The sequence below is a fragment of the Lineus longissimus genome, chromosome 3, assembly GCF_910592395.1.
Source record: "Lineus longissimus chromosome 3, tnLinLong1.2, whole genome shotgun sequence".
NCBI classification, from domain to species: domain Eukaryota; kingdom Metazoa; phylum Nemertea; class Pilidiophora; order Heteronemertea; family Lineidae; genus Lineus; species Lineus longissimus.
In genome coordinates this window covers 20834392-20862340 of record NC_088310.1, presented here as the reverse complement: position 1 = coordinate 20862340, position 27949 = coordinate 20834392, and the positions used below count along the sequence as shown (strand labels likewise).

Below are 27949 nucleotides of genomic sequence, written 5' to 3'. Positions count from 1 at the left end.
GACTGTAGGCGTCCAATATGGCGGACGTGATTTCCTGAATCTTAACTTTTGCTGTTGTTTTGTTTTTCATCACACATTTCACATAATCTTAAGTAACGTAGACAGTGTTGTTGAAATGGAAATGGTATGTGGATAATGGTTATCTCTCTTGTTTTCCCTAGACTTGTATTCGTTTTATTTATTTTGCCTCAAATGAGCTCTCCCCCAAAAAGTCAATCGCACTGCGACCAGTCTCGCACAGTCACGTAATTCATAATTGATTGACGTGCGTTTTTGTAATGTATGATGCCTGTGAAGTGCGTGAGACCGGTGTAAAAAAAATGCAAGTCCCCCGGAATCGAAGTCCGGTCCTTTCGTTAAAGTACAATACATAGGTATTGTATGGGGTCCTGCATTCCTAGGATGTCCATTCCTTTACACCAGTGCCTTTTCTCAACCCATCTCATGCTTGGGCAACAGGAATTCGAATCAAATTTTGGTGAATAGCCTCAATAGGTTTGTGCTGTAACATGCAATACTAACTAGGCTAGGCCTTTTCGACAAAGACGATCAGAGCCACTCCCACTCTTAGCCTGTATAGTAATTTCAAAGTCTAGGCCTACCTTTAAAATTTACCATTTCACTATTTCAGAATTTCCAAAAATGTCTCGGCTGTCACTAAGTGTCAGTGAATATTGCCTTTCATGAACCCAGCTTGGTGAAGGCCAAGTTCTTCTCGAGTTAGAAGTGCTGACTGCCCAGTAATATAACATCACCATGGCTAGTCCTGTGAAAAAAAACAAGCTCTCAATGGAGGAGGAAGATGAAATCATGAAAGAAATGGTATGTATTTCACCCCATGTCTTCTCTTGACTTGGGGGGGGGGGGATCAGATGTTAGAGGAAATTTACCGTGATTCCTTTTTGAATAGCATTATTGGATATGATCAAGTTTGAAACTAACAAACATGCTACATTTATAACACATTTTATTTCCTATTTTTTGTATATCATTTTTAGTGTGCCGTGAATGGACTCAATTTTGGAAAACTAGAACAGGAGGGCGAAGGCATCAAACTATTGGAAATGTTTTTCTCTGGCTTCCCAAAGCTCATAGGAATGCATTATTTTCCCAACTTAGAAAAGCTTATTCTGATGGGCCAACAAATCAACAAAATAGAAGGATTGTCTTTTTGTCCAAAGCTGCAGGAGTTCTGGGCCTCCGAGTGCTGCATCAGGGTAAGTTTCCTTTGAGTTTTCGTGTGAATGAGGTAATTGGAATTTTCAATACCAGAGACTTCAAGTTTAATGCCTTGACTTCTTCTAAATGATGGATGCAAAATAGGTTCAGATCTTTGTTTATTATCTGTTTCCAGGAAATCACAGGGTTAGAATCATGCAAGTTGTTGAAGAAACTGTACCTGTATTCAAACCAGATACGAAAAATAAAGGGTCTAGAAGGCCTGACTGAACTAGAGGTGCTATGGCTGAATGGGAATGAAATTCAGAGAGTTGAGGTAGGTGATAGACACATATCATAAGGAAAAATCTTGATGAAAGTTGTACACTTTGGGATTTCTCATTATTTTATCATGATTGCTCCAAAGGTAAATATTGGAAGGATTGTCCTCCTTTGACGTTTGAGCATTGTTCACCCAAAATCCCAATGTGATATTGTATTGAGAACATTTTCATTAAAGATATTCAAATCAAATGGGGACGGACTAAAGCCTGGCTACTATACTATACTACATGTATAGGCAGTAACAAGGGGATCAAATTTGTAATCTTCAGGCCGGTGAATAATAGTATGTATACTCAGTTAGTGCTTGGTTGATTCAACAAGATTATATTTCTCATTCAAAAATGAGTATTTTTTATATAGTGTGGGATAGGAGAGACCCCTATCGGCAACTTCGTGAAACTTGATACCTGGCTCGTGCCTGTAAATATGAGTTTCCCTTTTTAAATACAGGATGTAAGTTTTCATGAATGTAAAGCCCATGGCAATGGAATTTTCTTTAGAAGTGTTATTAATAGCCTATTTTCTGTATTGTGTCCACTATATACGACTTTGTAATTGTTATCTCTATGCTGTTATTTTCAGAATATCAGCCACATAAGAAGGCTGAAAGAGTTAAACTTGGCCGATAACCAAATTGAAAAAATAGGTAAATTTCTCAAGTTGTTTACACTGAAAATATCCCATCGTAAACTGATTGATAATGTATGTATAGTGATGGGAAAGTGCTTTGTAAGCCTGGTCATGATGATACATCATTACATGTATGCAAGATGAATTACCTATAATAAGAATGTGTATTCCGAGATGCTCAAAATCCATTTTTAAGATAATGATTGAGTGAGAAAAATGACTTTGGGGAAAAATGGATTACAGTGGAACCCCGGTAACACGACCACCCAAGGGACTAAGCCGAAGTGGTCGTGTTACCGGGGTGGTCGTGTTAGTGAATTTAAGAATGATAAGTAGGTTTTCCCGCCAAAACATCCTGGCAGATATGCTGTGTGTACATTGACATGCATTAATGACTACGCCACCGGGTGATTCGATAATTTTGTGTGTATATTACGAATAAAAAATCATTTTCTTGAGTGTTTTGCGTTTAATTTACAACTTATGTAAATGAGTAAATAAACTGACGAGAGCTAATTAGACCAAACATTACATTAAAACTTGAGCATGCTAATTAGAGCAAGCATGTTATTCACACCATCGGCAGCTGCCCTTCTTGATGTCAAGCTAATATTCCCGCTAACATTGAGAGAGGTGATGTGAGAAGATGTTGAGAATTCTTCCTGATGTCTTCCTGCTTTAACTTCAGCCAATTTGAACTGGTACTGATTAAATCATCTTTTTAAAAACGTATTTTATCAATATTACGACGTAGTAAGCATTCTTTACTTTGAGTATTGGTACTCTTACTAATCAACATAATTTATTTGTCCTAAAAACTACGTGCGCATGCCTCTTGACATCATTTAATACTAAATGATGAAAACAAACCGTGAGTCGAAAAGAAAGTTTATTCTTCATTTTATTTGCGCTTACATTTGATCAAACTCACTCACACATCATTTATTTTCATATGGATTCCCATGGTCATTGTGTTCGAGGTGCTAACTATCAACACGGATTTGCGAGAAGGTGCCAATTGATACGATGCGGTCATGGTTGATTTCGGCAATTAGGCCTCATGGTCGCGTTAGCGGGGTTAATTTGCAGTTTGGGACCGACCAAGCTGGTGGTCGCGGTTTGGGTACCGGGGTGGTCGTGTTAGCGAGGGCCAGTTAATGGGAATTCGAGAGAAAACCATTCGGGACCGGAGAATTTTGGTCGTGTTCGCGGGGTGGTCGCGTTACTGAGGTGGTCGCCGACCGGGGTTCCACTGTATATTCTTAGATGTAGCCCTAGAAAATATAGACCAAACCGTTATACTTCAGTAGTCTTTTCAGTAGCATTGATAATTGGGAATAATCCTTTATTATGTCTTCCCATTGCAGGTCACTCATTAGATGGGCACATTTGTTTACAGACATTAAATCTGTCTGGGAACAAGTTATACTCATTCAAGGTTGGTCTAGTTTGGTATAAATGTAGTGTAAAATCATATCCTGGACCTAGATTACAAAATTTCTTTTTTGCATTTTAGAAAGTGTCTACACTACACTGTAGCTATTTTGTTGAATGCTGTTAGCAGTACCTCCCCATTCAAGGCGTGATACCTGAAACAGGAAATTGATCCAATTAGCTCATTTATTTTCCTCGTCAGTGCATTCATTCAGACTTGTCCTGTTGCTTAGAGTTACGTGTCAATGTGTTCACTGGTGTGCAGTGACAGTGGTTTGCTCAATCAATACCTGTTAGTAGCACTTCCAAAAAGATAAAGTTGTGGTTTCGATTCGCATATCAACTACGGTTGAGGTATCATCTGACTTCAAACTAAAACCCTGTTCAATCCTGAAGCATTTCAGTAGAGCTGTTCTATCAGTGCTACTTCCTGAGCATTCATGACCGGTTTCAATTTGTACACCTAGATGAGTATGGCATTGAGTTAGACAAAGAGCCCTGTCTGAGTCTCATGCTGACTGCTGGGTTCAAACCGGAGACCTATTGCCCGCTTCTCGAGTGTTAAACACACTCTGATGAACACATTTCTAATGGCCTCATTCTCCCAATTGCAGGACCTGACAAACTTGATTCGTCTTCCATTCTTGAACCACCTGAGCCTAAAGGACCCACTTTATTCACCAAACCCAGTGTGTTTACTCTGTAACTACTCTACTCACGTGCTCTATCACCTCCCAAACCTCACCAGGTTGGATTGCCTGGATGTCTCCAACAAGAGTCTTGGAGAATTAGCAGAAGTAAGTTAATTTGAGCTTCATCTATAATGTCAGCGATAATAAGTGCAGTATATCTTAGTTAGCATTTAAAATCTGTATTGAATTGGCTTTTGATTACCTTTCAATTTTATGGGCATTTCACTGGGTCGTTCACACAGGTGACTCTATCACAGGTTTGGAAATACAATGCGTGTATGTATGAAAACTAGAATAAAAAATGATTTGTATTTTGCAAGGGATCAAAATAAAATTCATACTGACGATTGTTGATTACCTTGTTTTTTGCAGACAACGGTTGTGAAAAAGAAGATGTTCTACAACATGCGTGTGAAGACAATCAAGCGCCAGCTCTCAGATATGTTGGCGAAACTCGAGGAGGCGAATAATCACCTGTTGAAATCACCTAGAGACAGGCTGAGGCGGTTGCATTGTGCTGTGAAAGAGGTGAGTTAGACTTAAATTGAGAGTTTTAGTTTAAATTCATTTTTGTAACTTATGCCTGCATTTATGTAATTTGCCACAGAGCTTTCACACGAACCTCACAGAATTTGATTTTTGGGTCCTGTGATGTTATTGTTAGTCTGTCTTGCCTCAATCAAATTGAGTGGAGAGAGAAGGCGGGGGGGGTCGGAGTTGTATTCAATCAATGGACGAAACGCAGACTTTTACTATGACTAGATTTTCTTGACTTCTAACCGTACAAAGGTCCAAAAGGTCATTTGAAACCTACAATGATACAATGTGAACAGAATGTGACATTAACATTGACCATAACTAGAAATTCCCAGCAAACTGATGTCTCAGGTGCGATTTTACAGTACTCTTTCTATTACTTTAGTTATAAGCTGAATAAAAGAGGGCAGCACTGCATTGAAGAACAGTGCGCGACCACATGGAAATGAACCTTCGCCAATTCCACCGGCGATTACTATTATTACCAGGAGTCTTTCTTACATATTGAGGGGCGTACACTTTCTATACATATTGATCTTATAATACAGATAGATTTCTTACCAGTCTGCCCATATAGTATATGAAAATCGACCCTTTTTCCCCGACCACTCCGTTCTTCCTGACTCCGGTTGTTTTCACGTAATTTGGCGAGTGCGCATGCGCTTACAAATAATCTGTGCGGGAAATTCAAACTTCCGCGCCATAATCCACATCTAATAATCCACCCTCCCCCCGCTGACAGAGTCCATTGGATATGAAACATAAAGATACTCCTATTGAATTCACCTAGAGTATGAAACAAAGACATTCGTGGACACTCCCCTTAAAACTTGAAATTGTGGGTAACCTTTACCTTTAACATGAAATACAATATAATGATTCAACTTTACAAAGATACAAACTAGCAAATTTCAAACATGTCAAACAGAACAAACCTAGTTCAAACGTGAACTTCATGACTGGAATATGAATACCAAGTATTCAATGAAACAAACAGAATACTCTTATAGAGTTCAGTGTCCCTAATTTTTTCAACTACTTGTCAAGTATTGCGTTCATGACTAATCTTCATAACCTTCAACTGGATACAAAACGACAATCCTCGTGATTGGGCGTTCATACTTTCCGCGCGCGGTTTTTACACGAACATTTCGAACCTTTCCATCGTCTCCTGGGAACACTTCTATTATCAGCCCCTTGTTCCATTGACCCCGAATAGGATTAGGATCTTTCACCAGGACGTAGTCCCCCACTGAGACATTGCGCTCCGAGCTGTGCCACTTTTTGCGAGGCACAAGTTCAGGAAAAACATCGCGGTACCAACGCACCCACCAGTTTTGTACTACCTTTTGACAGAACTCATATCTATGGCGTGGATTTTTGGTCTCCAAGAACGGTCCCTGTGGAATTGTGGAGCTGGCACGACCAAGTAACAGATCATTTGGTGACAGATACGGACCATCATCTGGATCATTAGTACATCGTCCTATGGGTCTCGAGTTGATTAGATTCGTTATTTCGAAGAACACCGTTTGTAGTTCAAGTGCTGTAAGAGTCTGTTCTCCGATAGCCCTCTTGATCGCCAACTTTGTCGTCTTTATCATACTTTCTGCGCAGCCATTCTGATGTGCTGCAGTGGGCGTGAAGAACTTCCACTCCATTTGTCTTTCATGGCAGAAGTTTTTCAATTCGGCTTGCTCCCAGTTTTCAACTGCACGACGTAACTCTGCATCTGCTCCTACAAGCTGGCTTCCCCGATCGCTCCATAGGGTTGTTGGGTATCCCCTTACTGCAAAGAATCTTCTCAGCACCATTAAAAACCCTTCAGTCGAGTAGTCAGTGGCGACATCAATGTAAACCGCTCTTACCATAAGGCAGGTAAATAGCACACCGTATGCTTTATCAGTCTTATTGCGGCTTATCCGTACGTTTATTGGCCCAAACAGGTCAACTGATGTGTAGTGGAATGGTGGAGTGTGCGGCTGTAGGCGACACAATGGCAGATCAGCCATGACTTGTAGTTCCGTCTTTCCTGCCCATTCACGACAAAATACACATCTTCTTTTCACTGCTTTGGCAAGGCGTGCCACACCCAATATCCAGTGCTTCCTTCTCACCTTGGCTGCACAAGCTGCTATCCCAGGGTGTCCACAGTTACCATGCACATGTCGGACTATGAGTGTCGACAGCCACGCAGTGGCCGGTAATATGGGTGGACTGTGTACGTCGTACGAAACCAAATGCCGAGTACGTCCTTTTACTACAATAGTTCCATTTTCATCCTTTGTCGGTGAAAGATTGTTTAACTTCTGTTTTTCCATGAGTGGTACCAGTGCACGTTGGGCATCTTGTATAAGAGTTCTCTCAGCCTTTTGTTTTTCCTCCAGAGTGATGTCCCCTGTCATTTTGGGTTGTTTTCCAAGTACTGCTTTCAGGTTGTATATAAACCTGTCTCTCATGGCCGTTATCGTAATGGCTTTTCTTAGCGTTGAGAACCTCTTGATGTAACTTTCGCTGTCTTGGATTTCTGCAAGGGTGACTGACACAATCTGCACCTTTCTCCTTTCCGACTCTATGGCTGTTTTCTCCGTACTCCCGACGATTTCCCCTCTATCCTTTGGCCATTCTCCCTCGGGGCGCCGCAAGAAGCTGGCTCCATTTTTCCAACGTCCATCAAGTTGGTCTAGTTGAAGGCCCCTACTGACATCATCTGCAACGTTGTCTTCAGATGGGATGTGCCGCCAATCAGCTTTGTCACTCTTCATCTGAATTTCCCCTACTCTCACGGAAACAAATGGCTTATACACCCGGGACTCGGACTGAATCCACGCTAATGCAATCTTCGAGTCTGTAAATAGAACAGTTTTCTCAAAATCAAGACGTGTATTCGATCTGATGGTGTGGTTTAGCCGTGCCCCTAAAACACAGCTATTGATTTCCAGCTTTGGGATACCAAGAGATTTCAAAGGCGCAACTTTGGATTTTGCCATGACAAAACGCACATCAAACTTTCCCGTGTCCAAAAGCCATCTTATGTGGGCCACAGCACCAAAAGCTTGCTCCGAAGCATCGCAACAGACGATCAAAATTGGTTTCCCTTGTGCACCTGTCGGGGTCAGACATCGGTCGAATTGGACTTCTTTTAGTTTTCTCAACTGTATGAACCACTGACGCCAGAGCTCCTTCTCCTGACTGGAAATATCATCGTCCCATCCATAATTTTCACGCCACAGTTTTTGTAGCCCAATCTTGGCAGTGATCAAAAAAGGTGAGACATATCCAATGACATCGAATACCCCCGCTATAACACTAAGTATCATTCGTTTGGTCATGATTGGCGGTAGCGCTTCTCCTATTTTGCCTAATTTTACGTTTAAGTTGACATTATTGCAAGCGATGTGAAGCGTGTCAGATACGCGATCCCAACAGATGCCTAAAACTTTGTCATCAGCTGAAAGAAGAGTGAACTTTTCTCCTGTCGTCGGCTCTGTTTCTTGGCGGCTGGCATTTGATGTCCACTTTTTGATCCGAAAATGGCCTCTTTCCAATATTTGGTCGGCTTCATCTTTTCGCTGCTCTGCCTCAGCATCATCATCCAAGCTATCAGCTATGTCATCCATGTATCTCGAGTTGAGTATCATTTCAGCAGCTTCAGGGTACTGGGCAGCTGCTTCCTCAGCGGTGAGGTTGAGGGCCGTGTTTGCAACTGCCGGTGAACATTTATCTCCAAAGGTGAGCACAAGTTTTTTGTAAATATCCGGAGGGCGGTTTTCCAAGTCGCGCCACAAGAACCTATGAGTATTGGCATCGACAGTTGGTGATATAAGAATCGAATGGTACATCTTGGAGATGTCCCCATATATCGCAATGGGTTTTTCGCGGAATCTCATGATCACTCCCAGGAGGCTGTTCAGCAGGTTGGGTCCTTTACACTGGTACTCATTCAGACAGTGACCACGAAAATTTGCTGCGCTGTTGAAGACAACCCGACAAGGTGTAGATTCCTTTTCTGGCCTGAGGACAGCGTGATGACTCAGATAAAATACCGGACCATTGTAGGTTTCGATCTCCTCTGTGGTAAGTTTCCTAGCACACCCTCGTGCAACAAGGTCATCGATCTGTCCCTGATACATCCGCGCATACTCATCGTTCTGTCTTAACTTCTTTTCGGTGGACTGTAATCTTGCCAGTGCTTGAGTGTAGTTATCAGGAAGCTCTCGTGGGTCCCTTTTCCATGGAATAGGAATCATCCATCGCTCTCCAACCTTGATTGCTGATTTTCGGATCATCTCATCTTCTGCTTTCTCGATGGGAGTCATCTTTTTCTCACCTGGGCTTTCCAAGCAGCATGGATTCAGAGCAATCCCCATTTCCTCAGCAGACCAGAATTCCTTAAGACTGACATCAGGAGCACGATGAACCTCTTGCAGGAGATGAATGCCAGCTTTCTGCCCAATTCCCTCACCGATTCCAAATAACACTGGGCCTAATGGACATTTCCTAAGTGCTACATCCCCTTTTACCGTTGTCTCACCACTATGAAATTTAACGAAGTCCAGACCAATCAATAAATCTGGGTGACCAGAACCACGATGAAGTTCACCATTTTCCACCCCAAACAGCTGTGCTAAAACATCTGTGTTCACCTTAGCGATCTCACCACAAATTTCGGGAATACCTATAGCCTCTATTCTGAAACTTGGACCCCCTTTGACTGATTGCACGATCAGACTATAAAGTTTTGTACAAAACTCCTCCTCGGACGCTCCAATTTTCCCAATGGTCACCGTGAGGTTTTGTCCTGGAAGTCCCAAGTTCTTTGCCGTGCTTTCCTTTATCAGTGAAAGGGAGGCACCACTATCAAGAAAGACACACGCCTTAGCCATTGTACGACCAGTGGATGGGTTTGATATGTTGCCTTGGATGACAGGAAGGAGGCTTCGATCTTCTGCTGTGATTGGGTTGGTCACTGCACCTTCAAATCCAGCCACACTAGGGACAGGGCTGTCTCTAACTTCAAAGGGAGCTCCATGAAGCAAAACATGGTGACTGTATTTGCAGGGTTGATTGTCAGTCAACTTTGTGCATTTTCTTCTTTGTTTACATTGGCCATAATGCCTGTTTAGGCAAAAATAACAACCTTTGTTTTTCTTTACCTCAGATAAACGCTGCCCTAGACTCATCCCAAGAAATTTTCCACATTCCTGGGGCCTATGTTGCTCGGAACAAACCCAACATGAGGTTTTAGGAGGTTCTCTAGTATTAACTGCGGACGCGGTTCCAGGTGAAGATGGAGCGGCCTTTGATTTACCAAATGACACTGTAGCATAAGAATTTGAGGATGCGGCCTCATTGCGTAATTTTGCGGTTTCAGCGCACACCTTTCCGGATTTATGACTACCGTTGCCATAATTACTCGATGCCCCACTACGAATTTCCGCACCAGCAATACGCTTTACATTCATTTCAACATTCAAAAACCTCAAAAAACTATCAACACAAGGGTCCACAACCTTTTCTAATTGAAATCTAGCCCATTTGAGTCTGTCATTGTAACTAAGTTTTGATTCCATCGTTGCCAGGGTTGTAGAGTTGTCTAAATCGTTTGCGCGATGCAGTTCCCCGAGTATGTTCTTTGCGCTCTTGATATGGTGGTAAAAGTTTGCAAACTTGGTCATATCCTCCTCTGGTACCGGTTTCTGCTTAGCAAGGCTGTTCAAAACTGCATCAGAAATTACACGTGGATCACCGTATTGCTGGTCCAGGATGGCCCACGCTTCGGACACAGAGTTCACTGCGACTAACCATTTGCGGCCATCGTCTCCTACTGCTTTGCGAAGACAGTAAAGAGTTTCTTCCTCAGAGTATTTGGCATACACAAACTTGAAGTCCTTTCTGAATTGAAAGTAGTCAAGCACTTTCCCCGTAAAGGTAGGCTTTTCCACCCTATCGACTTTTAAATCCATTTTCGGAGCAGCTACCGTTGGCCTAACAGCAGGGTGCGTAACAGTTGTCGTGGTGAATGTAGCAGCGTAATCATTCACATCATCTGCCCACTTGTCACAACGATCGGCATGATCCTGAAGCCATTCATCTTCACGTTCAATATCGGAAGGTTCATCAAGAGTACGCAAATACTCTTGATGTCTGTTCACCAGTTCCTCATAGGCAGCAGTAGCTGTCTCATGTGCCGTTTTCACTTCAACCAAAGGCCGTTTCCTGCCAATCAAACCATACAACGTTTTGTCAGCTCTCGTGACGGATCCCTTGGCAATACCTCTTTCTTTCTTGGCTTTAGCTGTAGCTGCCATCCTTTTCGTTATCTGGTGGTACTGGTTTCAAATTGTGGAGAGAGAAGGCGGGGGGGGTCGGAGTTGTATTCAATCAATGGACGAAACGCAGACTTTTACTATGACTAGATTTTCTTGACTTCTAACCGTACAAAGGTCCAAAAGGTCATTTGAAACCTACAATGATACAATGTGAACAGAATGTGACATTAACATTGACCATAACTAGAAATTCCCAGCAAACTGATGTCTCAGGTGCGATTTTACAGTACTCTTTCTATTACTTTAGTTATAAGCTGAATAAAAGAGGGCAGCACTGCATTGAAGAACAGTGCGCGACCACATGGAAATGAACCTTCGCCAATTCCACCGGCGATTACTATTATTACCAGGAGTCTTTCTTACATATTGAGGGGCGTACACTTTCTATACATATTGATCTTATAATACAGATAGATTTCTTACCAGTCTGCCCATATAGTATATGAAAATCGACCCTTTTTCCCCGACCACTCCGTTCTTCCTGACTCCGGTTGTTTTCACGTAATTTGGCGAGTGCGCATGCGCTTACAAATAATCTGTGCGGGAAATTCAAACTTCCGCGCCATAATCCACATCTAATAATCCATTGAGTACTGAAAATATCAATATTAACCATGTGCACTCAGTGAAATTCTTCTTATCTTTTCAGATAAAAAGGGAAATTCAGGAGTTGACGTCTGCTGACGAGAGTACGGTAGAAACTCATGACAGTGACACCGAGAGTGACCGAGATGTACGAGTCCTTCAGGTGAGCTTAGAGGTTAACGAACTATGGCTGATGAAGCACAGGAATATTTTTAAACCAAAAGAACTTTTACTGTCATCGTGTCGTTTTTACTCGAGTGCTACCAACATGCAAGGGGGGGATTATGTTTAAAATCGTGTCTTCAAGGAGTTTTACCCTCACTGGGAAAAGGGTTGTGTTTCTGAAAAAGGGATTTCGGAGTTTCATGGTTTGTTTTTGACCGGATGTTTTCTGGATTTTATAGGCTAAAGAAGACCAGGAGGCCCTGATTGCTTTGAAAACAAAAATGGATGCCATCAATGAGAAAATGAAGCAATGGGAGAAAAAGATCAATGAGTAAGCAGATATTCAAGTACGACTTTGATAATCTTTGAACTTGAGGTAGTGATAAAAGGTCCTTGCATGAAGCTTAAATGTACCGGGTACCTCTTTCCCTAGAAAATTGGAACTTGCATGTGGCATCCTAGTCCTACGTATCCCGAATTAGGGAGCCAGGTTCTTAAAAAGCTTTGTCTCTTGGAGGTCTGGTGAGTCAAATTCGGTCATTTACATGTGTTGTCATGTTTTCTAGGGTTGAATTCTTCCATAAAGAGAGTGAAAATCGTCTGAAACAGATGACCGAGCTGACAATACATAGGCTGCTATGTGAACTTGAGACAGGAGGAAACCTGCGTTTTGAGGATGGGGCTCTCTCAGATGTTTGGTAAGGAGATAAATGCTTAGTATCTTTGAAGGATTCAGCATTTGCCTATATCTGGAAACAAGGGCTCTGAGGTCATTTTAAAGATGACTATATCTCAGATGCTTGATAATTTCTTTGAGAAAGCCACAAAAAACTTGAGCATTTATGAAAGCACATTTTTGACAGTCTGAGCATTAGATGTTATGACGCCTTTGTCCAGGAAGTAAGTCTGACATTTTCCTTCGATGTAGGATAGGTGTGATGGCAACAGGTTATTGTGACTGTCAACACAGAAAAACCCCATGGAAATGATGTTTGTGTAAAAGCAACCCCCGGTTATCTTGGTAACCTCTGATAAACTCTTTGTATTTCCAAAAAATATATGTTATGTAGTTTTCTAGCTGTTTCTATTGCCTTATTCTTTTGGGGGAAAAGGTTGTTTTGGATTGAATGGAAAAAAAATTTGGTTCTGGTACTTTAATGCGACTTTAATGTGTTAGACCCAGATAGGAAAATTTGAAATTTGATTTCCCCTGACATGTTATGTTAACTGACCATGTCATTGCTTTGGATATCAAACTATAAACTGTAACATTTGCCGTTATGAAATGATCATTATCTTTCTTAAGGTTCACGTCCTGCCATGACCTGATCTTGTCCCGATTCTGTGCCTCGGACTACAAGGAACAAGGCATCACTGGTATCAAAATCCACCGCATTACGCGTGTCCACAATCGTATTCTCAGAATGAGGTTCGACGACAAACTTGCCAAACATTCCGAAGAGGAAGACATCTATAATCCACAGAAGTAAGAACAGTTTATTTGTGTATAGTGTAGTTTAGTGTAGTGGCATATGCCCCAGCTTTACTTTTTAAACATTTCTCAATTGAATTTTGTTAGAGAGTGGATTTATCAATGGATTACATTTCATACCAGTAGATATTTCAAGTCTTTATCTCTTCCCATGCAGAAACACCCAACAAAGGAAGCTTCTAGAATATCTCTTCTGGGTGTGGGACCCTGAGGTTCCTGGGGGTCAGACAGAACCTGCTAGAGTGCTTGAAGAAGGATTCCTTGACGCTGACACACATTTGGTAAGAATGACAGTATTACCAAGTACCAGTATGGATTGATTGTCTAATCTGTACTTGGTATTTGCAGTTACCGCAGTGGTATGAAGCATGCATTGTATCATGTGCACTCGCAGGTTACTCTGACTGATTCTCTCTCATTTGAAAGTCATGTGACAACTGGTGCCAATCCTGTCCACCACCGCTTCCTTTAGTTGACTGACAGCTATGCTTTTGCATTTGAGTGTGGCAAAAGTTGGATATGCGCTGGTCCGTCAACTAGGTGCATCAATGTTGTTCGAGTCAATATGCAACATGAAGCCATCAACTCTTTTGTCTTTTTCAGCAACTAGGGAAAGATGGTGCTATTCCTCTTGCGAACAGTCTGAACATGGCTGACAAGTTCCGTATAGAATACAAGCTAAAACAAAGCAAGGGCAAGCAATATTCCGACAACACTCCTTTTAGATTGGGTCAGCTTATCATTTCGAAGGTTTACATTGGCAGGAGTCAACCATCCTTGGATATGAAACAGTAAGTTTGGACTGTTTTCCCCAGATCATACACATATACATGTCAAGAAAAGCATGTTCTGTAACATTTTTGGCTCATCGAATTCACCCAAACCAATTTAATTTCTTTGTGAACTAGTCTAGAAATCTTATATAAAAAGGGAGAAAAAAGTGATTCAATACTATATAAATGCATCTCGCAGATGATTAGGCAGGGCATGTTTCGGCTTGTAATGCCCCCTTGGTGTGAAAAAAATTGGTGCAAATAGTCATTGGAAAGAGGTGTGATTGTTAGAGGGTGCAATTTGTTAGAATTGGTGGCAAGCTAACTGTGAGCACGTGTGGAATTCCAGGGAAAGGTTACCATGGAAGGTTTTGAAAGACCATGTAATATGGGCAGTCAGTTAGGAATGTTCCAGATTGTGAGGCCCTCCTGAGTGTGAAGGAGTAACCATTGGGATAGTCATGGTTTAAAAAGTGATGAAATTCTCAAATGTGTTTGAATGTTCCTTGCGCAGTGTGAGAGGTTTCGTGGGGTCTCTCGAATTTTTGACCTGCGTAAGTGACTCTCCGCGGGATAGGTGGTTGGCATTCTAGAGACGTTCTTTGCATAACAATGACATTAAAAAGCTGGTCAAACTCATATATGAACTAATACTCCTTCGAGTTTGGCGATGAATCGTGATGGTGTAGAGTTGAAAGATTCCATGAATTATGCCATAATCATACAGCAGGGCAGAAATTATATATAACCATCTACCAGTCTTGTCTTCTCATTATGTCAGACTAGTAGTAGAGGATGCCATCAAAAAGTGCATCATAAATGGCTATGATTGTACCAGGGCTATGATTGTACCACCTTACAGAGTTGTATGCTGCAGCCTCCGTCATCATTTCAGAGTCAACAAAGCATTTTACCCTCACACGGATTCTGTGTTCAGACCAAAGAAACATGACAACTGTAAAGTGCGTGCTCAGAGCCGAACAAGTATGAGTAATCCAGATCTTGTCCCGCCACCTCCTGCCCCACCCCAGCAATGCGAGTGCATCAATCGGCAGTGTGAATGGTTTGTGTTCGATCGAGATTTAGTTATGCCAGAGTACGTTGTGGAGTTTGAATACATGACCAGGGTAAGCTTTTACCAGGGTGAGATTTTCCCACTTGTCCGCTTGCCCTTGACAACCGAATTATCAGATAGACAAGTTACGAGTTTTCGTATAAAGCCTATTGCAGGGCAACTGTCAAGTTATAACGGACAACCAGACATCTCAGAGCACATACCCTTCTGGCAGCTGCGTAGAAAACCTTGAAATATACCTCTTTAGCACTACATAGCTGTTTGAAACTATAGTCAGTTCAGGAAGAAACAAAATTGAGAAGTTGATACTACAGTTGTTGAATAGCCTGGCCATTGTCTTGGTTTGTACAGTATTTTAGGCACTAAAATTGAACTTATAGGTTTTCATAGGCTCATGAACTGACTTATAAATTTGTATGAATATTTTTCAGTTAAAACCTCGCAACACATTCTTCCAAATGACCACAACCATCTCGTCAGTGAACAATTGTAAAGGTCTAGTCGGTATTGACGATGGAAGTGATGATGGTGATGTACTGGACATGGAACCAAAGATTAAACCAAGGCCAAGGTATGCAGGATACTCACAGAAAAAGTGTTTCCAAAATACATAAGCCTTCTTCAAGTACTTTGATTGAATCATAGTGACCCTTTCCAGGATGTAATGTAGGAGTTTACTTGTCAGTTTAGCTGTCACCACATCTAATCATGTGACCTGCTCTGGCAAGAGTAGGCACATGGGATCAGATACAGATATTGAGCCTGATTGTCTGAGCCTGAGGTCTGTTTTCCCTTATCTTCCAAACGTCCACTCTTACGAATGATATAATGTCTCTTCTTCCATTCCAGGCTTATACAGCTGACAGAAGACCTGCTTCTGAAATTGACAAAAGCAAGCAGTTTGGTGAAAGTGACAGTCTTGAATCTCCATGGTAACGGCCTAAACAGACTCAAACATTTGAACTCAATGCCAGTGCTCAAGAAACTCATCATCAGTTTCAATGAATTTGTCAGGTTGGATGACATTGCGGGACTGGTAAGTACTCTTCAGGACAAATTTTTTTCAGCTTGTTAAGTCTAGTATTACATAAAGTTCAGGTTATAGCAATACTGTTTAGTTTTTGTTGCCTATGATTAAAAAACTGAAAACTTCATCTGTTTCAGCCGTTAGAATACTTAGATGCTAGCTTCAACAAAATCAACACCTTGGAAGGCGTAAAGAGTATGACAAGGCTGAAATACCTCGATTTGAGTTGGAATCAGCTCCAGAATACTAGAGATGATATCTCCATATTGAGGAAGCATGCGCCAGGACTGTTGACGGTGGATCTCAGACATAACAACTGGCAAAAGGTAGGCGGACGGACCAATTCCAATACTTATCTCGGGAGTTTTCCCCTCATTGAGCACTGGAAGATTGTCTGGCTTTTGATTGGAAGTTCTTGAGTTCGAGATACTTTCAACTGACCTGAAATGGCCAAGTTTAGCACACCAATTTGTGTGCTCCTTGGTCTCTACAGAAAAGAGTTGAGATTAGGCCGGTGAACAAATGTATAGCACTTTGAGACAGTGCATTGTACAGTATAAATAGAATTTCAGAAAATAGAAAAATATTTGAAGCAATTTCAACATGTCGGACCTCTGTATTTTCATCACTGATTCATGTCAACAATTCCATCGTGTTCTCAGCACTCACATGTTTGAACATCATTCTCTTGTGTTTGTTCTTTGACTTTGATAGTTATCTTGTCTGAATGGATGGCGTGAGGTAATATCATCAACTACATGCACTTGTTTTGTCTCTGATATACGTGTATGTCGGGCACTAATTTCTATCACATGAAATAGGTAGTCGCAGCTATAGCTAAAGGCATTTAACCTGTCCTATAATGAAGCTTGAAAGAAACGACAGACTATTTCAATAATTTCTTCACTTTTGTAATAAACAATAACAAGCAAACTTTGCCCAATATTGCTGGCAACCCCAAAAGTCTGCCAGTCATGGATCAAATTCTTCATGTTATGATGCCGGGCAAGTTCCTCCTCCTCCCTGTGCTAATTCATTTGTTCATCAGTATCCCTGTCTTTTACAGTTTAATTGCATGACAGATCTAAATTTGCACAGTGAATCATGCTGACTATAAAATCCTGCCCTCTGCCTGATTGCTGATGCAAGCTTAAGCTTGGTCCCCACTCCCCTGAAGAACCCAAAATATCTGGCATATTACATGTTTACCCCTTTCTAAGACCTGCAGCTTAAAAACAATTTTTTCACTTCAAGCATAAAAGCACAGCAGTCCACATGTGTGATACAACCAAAAGCTGATTTGTACAGATAAAAAATAATATGGAAACTAACAAACTTTACATACTTCACTTCAGCTTTTGAACCTTAAACAATGGACATCACTGTTTCAGATTTTTCATTCAATGGTACACAGACAGTCTTTGAAAAAAGGAGTTTTGGTAATGCATTTTGAAATAGCGTTGAAACATGAAACAAATTGCAAATGGTAATCTTACAATATTCAAGATACAGAGAGCTGGGGTCAAGTGGAAAAAACTTCTATAACCTTGGCATTTATATTTCTGTAGCCCAGACAAAAGTATGTTCATAGAAGATTTCATTCTCCTCACATTTTTCAGCCTGAAGGGCTGCGGCTTCGAGCCATCGGGCGTCTCAAGTCCGTAACCAAGCTCAATGGTGCTACAGTGACGGAAGCAGAAGCTACAGCTGCCCTCCGCATGGCAGCAGGGTCAAGAATCTCACAAGTCTCATTGTTGGCTCACTCAAGGACGGACATGACGCGGCCGAGGACGCTGAGGTTGGGTTCCTATGCCCAGGCACTCATTCAGACTAGTCGGCTCAAACCTGACAGGGTTGGTGAGCAAGACAATCAGTGGTATGCCAAGGTAGGTAAATTTTTGGCACTTTTGAGGAAGTTGTAATTCATGCTGTTCATTGACGCTGTTTACCAATGTACAGTGGTAGCATGAGACAGTGCTCATTGTTAGCACTCCAATGAATGGTCTTCGCACTTGGTTTTGAGTTGTCAGTTTAAACATCACCAGTTTAAAATTATATTTTCCAGGTCACAACCTTGAATCTCGATAGTCAGCACATCAGCAAGTTATCCAACTTAGAAAAGCTGGAAAATCTTCGCTGGGCATCTTTCAATGACAATGACATCACAAAGATAGAGGGTCTAGATGCTTGTATCAATCTTGAAGAGTTATCCCTCGAGAATAACTGTATCACTAAACTTGATAATATCAGTAGACTGACCAAGCTACGTCGACTAAACCTGAGCCATAATTACCTATCGACTCTTGAAACGTCTGGGCTAGAGAAGTTGACGCATCTGCACTTTCTGTCATTGGAGAACAACCGGATTGTGTCGCTGCTCGGCCTGCAGCGGATACAGTCATTGTTGGAGCTGTATATTGGGAACAACAGGATTTCAAACATACGTGAGGTCTTCTATCTCAAGGTGAGTACTGTAGGCATAAGTAAATTTAGATACAGATTAGATCACAGAGGCTCGAGGCAAAGCTAGCGAATGACATTAACATTAATATGAGAGATGCGAGGCCTGTTTCTTCTACTAACATGGGTAGATTTATCTAATGCAACTTGAAGGAGCACTATCATTGACTGTGAACTTCTTGTATTTGATTAGTAATTGTTATACTTCCTTTACAGAACCTGCCCAACTTTGTGATATTGGATTTGGCTGGAAACCCAGTAGCTAAGGAGACCGAGAACTACCGACTGTTTATCATCTATCATCTGAGGAGTCTGAAGGCTTTAGACGGACAGGCTGTGGTAGGGAACCCTTTCACTATATCAGAAACGAAACTCTGAAGACAAGTTTAAAAGCTGCAAAGAATTAAATCTGCTTTATATCTACTCTATTGATCCCGTGTTACAGCTTGATGACCATTGATAGTAAAGTAGGTTACCATATCTTCTGCACTTTAATCCTCAGTTAGCTCATGATCTGGAACAATCGATTTTGTATTTCCTTCTGCTGTCAAATCTCAAAAGAATCTCTCCTGTTTTAGGAATCTGCTGAGGCCAGCACTGCCAGAGAAACATTTGGTGGACGTCTCACTGCAGATTTTGTGGCTGAACGTATAGGTCATTCAAACTTCGATGAAGTGAGGGAACTTGATCTTCCAAACTGTAGTATTCGGACAGTTGATCTGAGTACTGCAGACCAATTCATCAACTTGAGAAGGTAGGTTCATTTCTCGAACAGTTGTCTTTGTTGAAGGAAATTCGGTGTCTCGCTTGAGGATATCTCTGTTGAGCTTTTGAGCATTCAACCTGTTCACTGGATAATAACTTACTGTCATAAGTGTAGCTGGGAAGAGTTTCACCAGTGTCTACAATGGTTTCCTCAGGACTGCTGTTGTTCATCTTTCATATCATTCTCTGAACATCTTGTAAAGAAACTGATGGCACATGCATCTTCTTTTTCAGTGTAAATTTAGAGCACAACAATCTAGCCTCCTTCAGTGGTCTGATCAACCTCGTGAACCTGAGGGTTCTGTGTCTCAACTACAACCACGTGGAGTGCATCTTACCCAAGTCAAAAGCCAGTAAACCAAGGGGCATGGGTAATGGCCAGTCACATACGGTAGCCAGTGACCTGTACAATCCAGAGTCGTACACCCCAGTTTTAGAGAACCTCGAAGTTTTGCATTTAGGGTACAACGGCATCAAAGACATGTCCCTTCTACAGCTAAACAGACTGACAGCTTTGAAGGCTCTCTTCCTGCAAGGTTCGTCTTTATTTTTTGTGGATTTAAAAGGGATTTTGTTAAAAGCAGTGTGATTCCTTGCCAAGAACCATTGGTAGCATGTCCCATACAACGTTCCTGGAAAGATGACAGCTCCTTTTCTGAGAATGTAAAATAATTATGTGGTTAGCAGTGGGAAGAACTACATGCAAGGAGTGCCCTCTGCACAGAAGCTCTTGAAACTTCTTTTGTGTTGGCAGGGTATTATCTCGTGTCACTCCTCCTTCAAGGCTTCATCTTTACATTTTGTCAGGCAATGAAATAACAAAGATCGAGGGTCTGGATTCTCTACAGGATCTTCGAGAACTTGTCCTTGACAGGAACAAGATAAAGGCGATCTCCGAACTCTCCTTCCTTAACCAGTGGAACCTCCAGGAGCTTCATCTCGAGGAGAACCGGATCAAGGAGTTGTCGAACCTACAGCCGTTAGAGAATTTGCAGAGGTTTTACCTCGGCATGAATCGAATCCAGGACATTAATGAGCTGGAGAAACTTGAAGCGTTGCCCAACCTGATTGAGTTGTCGGTGGTCAGTAATGCTGTAAGTATCATTATACTACTCATAGTCATACATTTGTTCGATAGTCAGATTTCTGCCCATTTTGTGACCTATTTTTATTAACTTTTTGATAGATTCCTTAACATTCTTGAAACGTGGTAAGAAGACAATTTTCTGGCAAACTGATGTTGGTAGTCACTCATGCACTTTTACAGGGTTAAGAAGGAGGACCGTTTTTATACCAGGAAAACAACTAACATTACAAGGTGAAATGGCCTCAGCGACACCAATTAGTTTAAGATGACCTGGCACATTGGAAATCATCAACATATCTGCTGTGGGTGGTTAGAGAGCCCTGCTCTTTCACCTGGTCTCAAAGGATTGCATTCGATGGTGCAGTCGGTTCCAAGTATGATTTTACAAACACCTATCTGTCTTCCTTTAGGTTGCTCGTCGTCTGCTCCATCGCCCGATGCTTGTCTACAGAATGCCCACATTATTGGTGATAGATGGTATCCCTGTAAGTGACGAGGAGAGAACCAAGGCTGAGCTCTACTTTATGGAGCAACAGGTGGGTCAATGTTATGGGACTCTGAGATGAATTCAAATTTTACTTTTCAGCTTTCTGAGCCTGAGGGCTAGTGTTGTAATGCCATCTGTCCTTCAGTGGTTGTTCATCTGTTCAATTCTTCTCTGTAGAGTTTGTCAAAACAGCAACCAATTTATTCAATACTTTTGAGTAGGCTTTTGATGTGGTTTTATAAGTAAAGTATAAAGATGGCTACCGATTTGTATGGATTATTTCAAAACTGCCATGCCTGTTGATTGCAGATGTTCTGTCTTATGTATTTACTTTATTTGATGTGTCTTCTTTTAGATTCCCCAAATCACAACAACCATTGAGACGACGCTCCCTGGTATTGGCCAGTATAAGACACATATCCCTGTCAAGGTGACCAATGTGCAGCTGAACTCCCCTGAGCGAGGCTGGGCAAACTATTATAAAGATGAAGAGATGCAACAACAGCAGCAGCAGCAGGTGGAAAATAAAGGTCAGTATCACATTGATGAGTTTAGTCATTAGTCAGCATCAAAATGAGGAAGGCTGGGGTCGAGTTTAGATTACGAGACCGAGTTCTCAGGTTGGTGCATTGTGCATTACTGGCATGTTTCAAAATGAGAAAGTTGGAAACGCCCTTATTGCAAAACAGTAGTTACATGGTGAAATCCATGGCATGTGTACATTTTACTTAGTGGCCGTGATTATACAAATTCTAGTCTATTCAGTTGAAGGGAATGAAATGCTTTTCCTTCACTGGGCAGCTAGAATCCTGGATAGGTAGTTGTCAGATTTCAAGTTTATCCAAAATGGAATGCCAGCAAATGAATATGATTGTATTATCTTTGTAAAATTCATGTCAATTGTATTCAAATTTCTAGGCGACGAAGTTGACCAGTGCCAGGCTAGTGTAGATGAAGTGCGCTCTGAACTGGCAGATCTGTTCCGTGGTAAAACCTTTTCTGACTTGGGCATATGCTTGCTACAATGTCCTGTACTTTCACCTGTTTCCAGTTCATCCATACCTGCATTTCATTACTATAGATGCGTGTATGCTTAGTTATTTCCAGTATGCCAAGCTAGCCACCTGAGTGTTGACATTCATTTCAGGTTTAAGGACTTACATGTAGGTGGCAGAACATCATCTTGTCATGATATTTCCAAGACTAAATGACAAGACAAAGGAGTTTTATACAGTTCTTAACCTTTGGGGGGGGGGGGGTATTAAAAGAAGGGATATTGACGGCTTCTGGTCATTGGCTGAAACAACCTGGCCGAAATGGTCATCGGCTTAAATGACCATACACCATTGAGTCAAGAGTAGAGTTGTCCTGATTGTGTCTGAACAGTGGTTGTGACAACAGCCCCATTTTATTTGGCATTTTACCCTTTCAGACTTTGGTTAAGACATTCAACAAAATGACATCCTTGGAACTGTTGTCTTATAAACTACAGTTGACACCATTTCGTAACGATTCTAATTTTCAGATCTAGATCTTTTGTGGAACATGAAGTTTGGAAGGCTACCAATTCTGAAGGCAAGACCAAACGTGTCAAAGACACCCAAAAGGTTCTGTTTGGATGTTGAGCTATTACTGCTGAAAACATTAATTTTTACCTCATTTTGTTCAACCCTCATTTTGCCTCACCCATAAAAATATTCTTGAGAAAAGTTTCCCTTTCTGCATTGACATGGCTGAGCTCTTGCCATCATATCATGCTGGGGAAATTATTCTCAAGGGTGATAAAGATTTTGATCCAAAATCACAGGTAATTATACGTATTTGTGGTGCCATGTTTGGTAATTATTCTCTTAGGAAACCATGATAAGTCATCTAGATGCTGTGGACCACTTTCCTATTGCCAAGTCTTCTTGTTTGTTCTAATCAGCCCTGCAACTACCCGATTTGTACAGATGACATCTTCCAGCCTTTGAATTTACTCGGAGGTCAAATATTGAGGTTTAGATGGGAAAATATTTGAAGAAAATGGAATCGGGAGTTACTGTGGTTCTGGATCATTCCAATATGACCCTGTCCCCATGGGTTTGGTTGCCCTCATTCCTATGCACTTGATTACGGCTTGAATGAGGGTTGCCTGGCCATGTTGACGAGGTTATATGTTTGTGTTGGTAGTAGCACGAGACAAAAGTAGTTTTCCTGCGCTGCTGACGTGGAGGTGATGACACTGTAATTTGTTGCTTTCAACGCTCATAATGCTTTTATTCTCTTTTATTTTTGCCTGAAGCTTTGAAAGATATGAGAGATATGCTATTAGATTACCGATATCGTCTAGGGCACAAGGAACCAGGTACAAAAATAATGACGAGTCAAATTGACGTTACCAAGTTATCATTTAATAAGTATAGATGCACTGAGTCCTGGGTATTGCACACAGTGACCTGATAAAAACTCCTAAACTGATTGAAAAGCCATTACAGTTGGGTGACTTTTATTGGGTCACCCTGTAGTCCTCTTCTGATGTCTGATAGACTAGTACTAGAAGTAGGGGTGGTCTACGCAAGTGATAAGAATTAGGAGCGTGCTAAATTGATTTTGAATTGCTAGGAATTGTCCTTTAAATTAACACACTTCAGGGATAAAAGGTACAATTGAGGGAAATAGGTAGTCTTCTTTAATCAACAGGGGTGGTAATGGTGTCATACTAAAAATCTTTCTCTATGGTCACTCAAACTCGATCCTGCATCTTGTCATCTCTATTTGTCTATTTGTCAAATGTGGCACTGTGTCTGTGCTGAGACCTATTTTGAAGTCGATCAAACTATGATTGTCATTAAATAGTGGAGTGAATTTGCTGTTATCTGTGTGAAGGTTTGGCTTGGTGTTTTCAGTCTTTGAATCATTTCTTCGGTTGTGCTGTAAAAGTAACCTACGATTTCATTTTCAAACTCAATCTAAACCAATATATGCATGACATTATTTATGAATATCCTGTCCTTTCAAACTAGTTTCAAGCATTATTACCTTTCAGATCACATCGCTGTTCCACAAATAATAGCCAGAAATTCAAATTTTCTTTAGTTATTATTCTGTTATTTCAAGTGATAATTTGGCCAATCAATTCCTCAGCTTAGCCATGAGACCTTTGCCCTGGCCTACCTGCAGTCCTTGTAGCATTTTGTACCTCTTTCTCACAATCTGTATTTAGTCTTCCTCAGTGCTTACATGGTATTGCTAGAAATCAAGTATAACATTTTAGAGATAGATATTGAATGTAGTTTATTTCGTAGTTTCCTTTCATCAAAACTTTCCACAGTTTGTATAAAATGGCAGGATAAATCTTATATTTCCATTCAAATTGTTATATCTTCAATATAAAATTAATGCAGTCATTTCGCTAACACTAAAATGTTGATTATTTTAGTTTTAAAATCTACCAAAGGTAGCTGTACTCAAAAGAGATTTAATGGGCTCGATCCCTATGCTTTGTTATTTCCCAGCCAACATGGTGCATCTGACAACCTAGACAATGTGGTGAGGCGCTGCGACCATCAATAAAAACTTGTTCATTTTGTAACCTGCGTTTTCAGTTCATTCTTGTTCCAGGAATAGGATTGTGGTCACTCATGCTTCCCCAACCATCTTGCATTATGCAACATTTTCCATCTTATCAGTGTTTCCATCAAATGAACAATCTATGGGACAAGTCAATCCTGACGTTTCCTCTTGAATCTTTCTTGTAGAAAGATACAATTTTTCCACGATGCAACCATTAACAGCGCCAAAGTCACGCCGATGTAATTTCATGACATCAATAGTCTGACAATAATCTTAATGCCTATACTTCTTTACTTTTGCAGGGAGAAGACAGAAACACAACGGAAAAACTGACGGGCAAGTGGTCGGGAACAACACAAGAAGTGGCACTATTCTATACCAGCACTCCCAGAATATGCCTCAGTCACAGTATCATTCGTCACATCAGGTCCAATATCCTGGCAGCACCTACTTTGGAAATGAGAGGTGAGCATTGTTGGAATCTGTTCGGGGGGGGGGGGGGGGGGGTAATCATTAACAAAGACTTGTGGGCTGCCTATTATTCACACCAAAATTTGCCTCATCGGGTCCAATATTCTGGCGATGCATAAATTTGAAACGAAAGGTGTGCATGTTAGGACATTGTGGGGATAGTGTTTCCTGAGACTAGGGGCTTCTCCAATTATCGGTACCAGGATGCTTAAACAACAAAATTCATAATAATATCAAGAGAATGAAGCTTATGCAAATCCTTGGCAATTAGTACATGGTTTTCCAAAATACCTTCTTGGTGAATAACTTGATTTTATTCATTTCTCTCATTGTTTTTCAGGCCAAGGGGAGGGCGAAAATGAGAAAATTTACCACAGTTACTAATCCGTCAGTTAATAGATGTGGGATAGTTCAGGAGCCAGTTTACTCGCAATGGGTAATGACAAATTCTCATTACTTTGAAGTAATGAGTTTTTGGTATACAAGGACTGTTCTAATGCTGCTGCAACTCTGGTGCTCTGGATTCTGCAAGAGTATAGACATTCTGAGATCAACTGTGATATCTCTTTGTGATTCGTACAATGTACCATTTGTAGTTTTATAAATTTGTTAGTCTGAGGTACATTTATTGTTATTATTCACCCGTCAGTGACCATGCCTGGTAAAAGTCAACCGTCCATTGCTCAGGCAATTCACTATTTTGAAGTTATTAAATGTTGGATATTTTCTAAAGTTTTCGAATGCTGGATATTTCGTATTTTAGATAATAATAAACAAAGGTGGCAAATGCTTGTATGTTTTTGTGTACATTCAGTGTGTAAATTGTTTGTTGGTTTATTTGTAAAACTATGATGTTGTGTGATGTTTATTTGATATCGAGCTATACTGTTCTGTATCAAGTTGTCCATGTTTCACCACTGCAGCCTATCCTTACACATTTGGGTGTTAGGGCCATTTCTCACTTTGACTCAAGGAAAAATGTTTAAAGATCATGCTAAAATCATCAGAAAACCCAGGGGTTTTACATATAGCTGGACACACAGGGTAGGCAGTTCGAATGTTTGTTAGAAATGACTGTGTTGCACTTGGTGGTGCTAAGGCATTTTTTCGTCGACTTTTGTATAATTTGTAAATTCAGGTTATTTGGAAATCATCGTTTAATCTTTACACATTATGAATACGGCATGTTTAAGTTTCTTAGGGATCGTGCAGACACATCAATGTCTCTCATTATCCTTATGATGTTGGGAGATCGCTTCTGCTTTTACAGATTAAACAGTAGCGCATCAAACTATCAATTTTGATTGGGGAGGTCATAAGTCAAAAGGACATCAACATGTATAAATGCACTTCATTGTAGATTGTTTACAACGTATGTTGGGTTTTTTTTCAATGATGACTGCACCCTCTTTGTTTTAAAACACTGTCTCATGTTAAAGAATTAATAAATGCAATCTATTGTAAATATTTGTAAAAACGAATTATTTAAAAAATAATAAAAGCCAGTATCATTTCAAAGGAATTTTTGTAGTTTTGGCTTTTATGTTGGTTCCTCCAGCTCCTCAGATATGGGAGTGAGGACAATCATCTCCAAGTGGGAATCCTTACCAAGTGACAATCTCCAATATACCTGAGTCTCCTCCATTTGGGAATCCTTCCCAAAAGGTAGTTATCTCCAAAAGAACCAAGGACATTCTTCTCCAAATGGTGATCATTCCCAAGTGACTATAAAAGGACAGTCTCCACTAAGTCAGGATACCTCTCAAGAGCCAATCATCCTCAATAAGTCCAATGACTGTTTCCTCGAGGAGGGAATTCTTTCAAGACACAGCAATCAAGTAAACATAATATATCCAAGGAAAGCCTCCTCCATGTTTCAATACTTTCCAAAAAGAGGCAACCATCTTGAATACATTCAAAAGCGTCATCTCCAATGCACCCAATGACAGTCTCCTCCTGTTTGAACTCTTTCAAAGGACAATCATCCCTAATTCACCTGGAGACAGTCTCCTCCAAGAGGGGAACATTCCAAGAGACAATCATCTCCAATAGACCGAAGGATGGTCTCCTCCAATATGTAATTCTTTCAAGGGAATTCCACTCAAATACACCCAAGGACAGTCTCCTCCAGTTTGAACTCTTTCAAGGGACAATCGTCCCCAATGCACCTAAGGACAGTCTCCTCATAGTGGGGATCGTTCCAAGCAACAATTATCTCCAACAAACACAAGGACAGTCTCGACTCCTCCATGTTGAAATTCTTTCAAGGGAGACAATCAGCTCAAAAACACCCAAAGACAGGTGGTCTCCTCCAATTTGAGCTCTTTCTAAGGGTAATCGACCCAAACACACCTGAGCCTGAGGACAGTCTTTTCCTTGTTTTTATTCTTCAAATGGAAAATCGGGACAAACATTTTCACATTTTGAGGCTGTCCAGATACCAAGCATCAGCGGACCTCAGGTCGCAAATGAGTGGAGCATGGGACGAGGGCAACCCCAACACATTCCCAAAACATCTTGTCTTCCGTTGGTGGCTGCCATTCTTGATCAATTGACTCTGCCGTCAGTGACCGACCAGTGGGCATCGATGGTGTTTGGGAAGGGCAATCAGCGCCAATACACCCGATATTCTGCTTAAAAAAGAAAGATAATGGCGCCCGAAAGTTCCACATCAACTGTGGATGTTCTGCAAGTCCGTCAACTTCAGTTTCGAACTACGGCCGGGCGGTGCTGAGAGCGTGAACAGGTTCCCCTTGTTTGCGCTCCATGTGAAGCATGTGGTCGCCTCCGTCCCCTGCCGGTGATTCCACTTGCATTCCAACAAATATGAAGAGAGCGAAGCATAGGATAGGAGACAGCCAAGGAGAATGAAAGCACTC

The 27949-nt window shown here is 41.1% G+C and overlaps 2 protein-coding genes across 11 annotated transcripts; one reads left to right on the top strand and one right to left on the bottom strand.

Moving 5' to 3' along the window:
* The first annotated feature begins 7 nt into the window (after window positions 1–7).
* Window positions 8–26592, top strand: LOC135484196 (leucine-rich repeat-containing protein 9-like). Of its 9 annotated transcripts, XM_064765414.1 has the most exons (31): window positions 8–124; window positions 632–822; window positions 999–1217; window positions 1355–1495; window positions 2086–2149; window positions 3501–3571; window positions 4182–4364; window positions 4632–4787; window positions 11778–11876; window positions 12118–12209; window positions 12445–12576; window positions 13185–13364; window positions 13528–13651; window positions 13974–14161; window positions 15039–15270; window positions 15650–15789; window positions 16068–16254; window positions 16383–16571; window positions 16960–16986; window positions 17865–18131; window positions 18311–18709; window positions 18922–19044; window positions 19284–19459; window positions 19705–20006; window positions 20278–20564; window positions 20968–21093; window positions 21400–21574; window positions 21963–22031; window positions 23329–23391; window positions 24902–25064; window positions 25411–26592. In XM_064765414.1, exons 2-31 carry the CDS (start codon window positions 757–759, stop codon window positions 25430–25432), a joined length of 4662 nt encoding a protein of 1553 aa, XP_064621484.1. In that variant the 5' UTR covers window positions 8–124; window positions 632–756; the 3' UTR covers window positions 25433–26592. The 9 variants fall into 9 exon arrangements, with proteins under 9 accessions (XP_064621484.1, XP_064621485.1, XP_064621487.1 ...); XM_064765415.1 differs by lacking the exon at window positions 16960–16986; XM_064765417.1 differs by lacking the exon at window positions 23329–23391 and having other exon boundaries at window positions 21963–22028.
* Window positions 4955–11707, bottom strand: LOC135484195 (uncharacterized). 2 transcript variants are annotated; one of them, XR_010446431.1, is made up of 2 exons: window positions 5358–11707; window positions 4955–5069 (listed from the first exon to the last, which is right to left on the bottom strand). XR_010446431.1 is itself a non-coding variant. In XM_064765413.1 (2 exons), exon 2 carries the CDS (start codon window positions 11105–11107, stop codon window positions 5858–5860), a length of 5250 nt encoding a protein of 1749 aa, XP_064621483.1. In that variant the 5' UTR covers window positions 11108–11263; window positions 11552–11707; the 3' UTR covers window positions 4955–5857. The 2 variants fall into 2 exon arrangements, 1 of the variants encoding a protein (XP_064621483.1); XM_064765413.1 differs by having other exon boundaries at window positions 4955–11263; window positions 11552–11707.
* Window positions 26593–27949: the final 1357 nt, after the last annotated feature.

Bases quoted from the DNA above. Each gene is read 5' to 3' on its own strand.
- LOC135484196 (XM_064765414.1), top strand. From the start codon at position 757: ATGGCTAGTCCTGTGAAAAAAAACAAGCTCTCAATGGAGGAGGAAGAT. The intron at 16,572-16,959 runs GTAGGCGGACGG...TGACTTTGATAG, and splicing joins GACATAACAACTGGCAAAAG to TTATCTTGTCTGAATGGATG. The intron at 18,710-18,921 runs GTGAGTACTGTA...CTTCCTTTACAG, and splicing joins GTGAGGTCTTCTATCTCAAG to AACCTGCCCAACTTTGTGAT.
- LOC135484195 (XM_064765413.1), bottom strand. From the start codon at position 11,107: ATGGCAGCTACAGCTAAAGCCAAGAAAGAAAGAGGTATTGCCAAGGGA.